At 48.1% G+C, this 2,841-nt stretch overlaps 1 protein-coding gene across 1 annotated transcript; it reads left to right on the top strand.

Moving 5' to 3' along the window:
- Positions 1-1,314: 1,314 nt before the first annotated feature.
- On the top strand, positions 1,315-1,728 carry LOC104081798 (olfactory receptor 5T3-like). Its single transcript, XM_009584670.1, has one exon. It carries the CDS (start codon positions 1,315-1,317, stop codon positions 1,726-1,728), a length of 414 nt encoding a protein of 137 aa, XP_009582965.1.
- The last annotated feature ends 1,113 nt before the right edge of the window (positions 1,729-2,841 follow it).

The following is a 2,841-nucleotide window of genomic DNA, read 5'->3' as shown; positions in this document are numbered from 1 at the left end:
GTTGTTTTCTTTTCCTTTCGGTTGGACTAAGACTTTATAAAGGAAAAAAAGATACTTTAATAACTAAGAAACGGCTTCACTTTTTTTGCATGTTTTCCTACGAGTGGTGCTGCAAACTTTTGCTTAAGTTGCAGGAAAGCCAATGAAAGCGATAGACTCTTCCGTAGGGAGACCAGAACATGAGCTGTGTCCTGCTGCTTCCTTGCACCTTTCCCCGTGCTCCAACCAGGTTTGTGAAGACCCTCTCCAGGCGCCCCTGGTGCTGGCTGCCTCTCCGAGGGGCCGCAGTGGGCTTGATGGTTTTCCCGTCTGGCCTCATACGTTGATTCGAACGTTTGTCGTCAGGTAACGCAAGGGATGGGCAAAGAGATGAGGAGACAAAGAAAAGAAAAACGAATCCCCTTGAAGATTTATCTTCTTGCCTCTCCATGACACCGCATCCCTTGCGGGCCCTTTTTGCCCAGAAACACTACTTATGGTCTTCTCCAGCAAGTGCTGACGGGATCTCAAGTTTAGAGATCTCGAGAACAAAAGCGCGATGAGGCTCTCCGTGCGACATCCCACATCAGCTCGTCTCGGGCAGAGCAAGCAGGTATGTCCTCGCCTGTCCCAGCACTGCCCGTGGCGCGTGGCCGGCGGCATTTACCCATTGCCTCGCTCTGCGTTTCCTTAAGGACCCGCTCCCCGAAGTGCGCAGTTCAGCTCTTCAGTATGGCCGCGACTTTCCTTTCCTATGGGGTTGTCAAGACTGTGTGTACCAAAACCTGTGTGTTCCTACCAGTTTTGAAAGAAAAATGCACACCGATGAATGTTGATTTAAAATTAAACAAATCTCTGATAACGAGAGGGTTAGCCAGTACAGGCACTGGGGATTGTTGGTCTTTTAAGGTGCCGAGTCCCTCCATTAATTTATTGTTTTTATTATGGCTCTATGAACATGACTTACAGTGCTTTTGGAGAAGATGGCCGAGGAAAATCAAACCGAGCAAGTTACGGAGTTGACTCTTGTGGGACTGATGGACAACCCACGACTACAAGCGCCTTTGTTTGTCCTGTTCCTCCTCATTTACTTCATCATGCTGGCAGGGAACCTGGGCATGGTTGCGCGGATCAGGAGCCATGGTCAACTTCAATCACCCATGTACTTTTTCCTTAGCAATTTACCTCTCCCAGATGCCTGCTACTCATCGGTGGTGGCGCTGAGGACATTAATGAACCTTCTGATAAGGAAGAAAACAATCTCTCTAGCTATCTGTGCCACCCACCTTTTTTTTCATAGCTTTTGGGATCACCAGGTGCTTTCTTCTGGCTGTGATGGCGTACAACCACTATACGGCCATCTGCAACCCTTTGCTTTACCCAGCCATCATGTCTCACAGTGTCTGCATCCTGCTGGTGGCCAGTTCGTACGTGCTTGGCCTGCTGCACTCTTCGGTGCACATGGACTTCACCTTCAGCCTGCCTTTCTGCCGGCCAGCCGAGGTCAACCATTTCTACTGCAACCTCATGCCTGTTCTAGCGCTCTCCTGCTCCGTCTCCACATCAACACGTGTCAGCCTCGCAGGACTGGTGGAGATGGTCACCATCTTGGCCATCCTGGTCTCCTACGCCTTCATCCTCTCTGCCGTCTCAAAGATCAGCTCTGCTAAGGGCCAGCACAAAACCTTCTCCACTTGCACCTCTCACCTGGCTGGAGTGGCCATCTTCCAGGGGTCTATCGTCACCTGAGCTTCCAACCAAGATTGGCTAAGGGAAAGATATTTTTCTGCTGCAGCGTCTCCCTGCTGCAGAGAAGGCACGTGGGTCTGTACCTCTGCGGAGTCAAAACTCATCACACCACCCGACGGTGTCCGAGCGGTGTCACCAGGCAAGGGGCAACCAAAATCAAGTGTGTGAGAAGGAGCGTGCTGAACTTATCCAGCCAACCTGAATTTTGCTGCATTTTTGCAAGGAAGTTGCAGAATTGCACCCAATCACAAACGCTTATGAGTGTGCACTCAAGAAACAACAAATGTCCTTTGGAATTGATTAGGATGAGCAGAAATTAGGATGCTTTTTCTCTTATGTGCCTGCCAGGTAAAGATGAAGGGTTGCTGGCCCTTCCCCAGTGTCATGGCCATTCCTGTACCATGCTTTATGTCCCCCCTTCTTTAATGAGTGATAATTTGCAGAACTGCTGGTTTTTGGCTTTTTTCAGATCTGTAGCTATCAGCTACCCATGGATTATGTGTTCAGGATTATCTTTCATCTATGGAAACTAGACACATGCTTAATTTTTAAATGAAATATGCCATTTGGTTTTCATGGCGTGCTTTAGCATGAGCTGGGCATTTGGACGTGGGACACTGATGTATGTCTCCAGGTGTAGTTCCATTTGTCTCACCACTTAAGTAAACGACACTTAAGATTGTGCTGGTTTTGGCTAGGATAGAGTTAGTTTTCTTCCTAGTAGCTGGTATAGTGCTGTGTTTTGGATTTAGGATGAGAAGAATGTGGATAACACACCGATGTTTTAGTTGTTAGAATGTGCTGGTTTGGGTGGGGATAGAGTTAATTTTCTCCATAGTAGCTACTACGGGGCTGTGGTTGGGATCTGTGCCAGAAACAGTGCTCTGGTTTTGGCTAGGATAGAGTTAGTTTTCTTCCTAGTAGCTGGTATAGTGCTGTGTTTTGGATTTAGGATGAGAAGAATGTGGATAACACACCGATGTTTTAGTTGTTAGAATGTGCTGGTTTGGGTGGGGATAGAGTTAATTTTCTCCATAGTAGCTACTACGGGGCTGTGGTTGGGATCTGTGCCAGAAACAGTGCTGATAGCCCAGGGATGTTTCGTTCCTGCTG

Source organism: Fulmarus glacialis, unplaced genomic scaffold, assembly GCF_000690835.1.
Source record: "Fulmarus glacialis isolate BGI_N327 unplaced genomic scaffold, ASM69083v1 scaffold15289, whole genome shotgun sequence".
Classification (NCBI taxonomy): domain Eukaryota; kingdom Metazoa; phylum Chordata; class Aves; order Procellariiformes; family Procellariidae; genus Fulmarus; species Fulmarus glacialis.
This window is presented reverse-complemented; position numbering and strand designations above follow the sequence as displayed.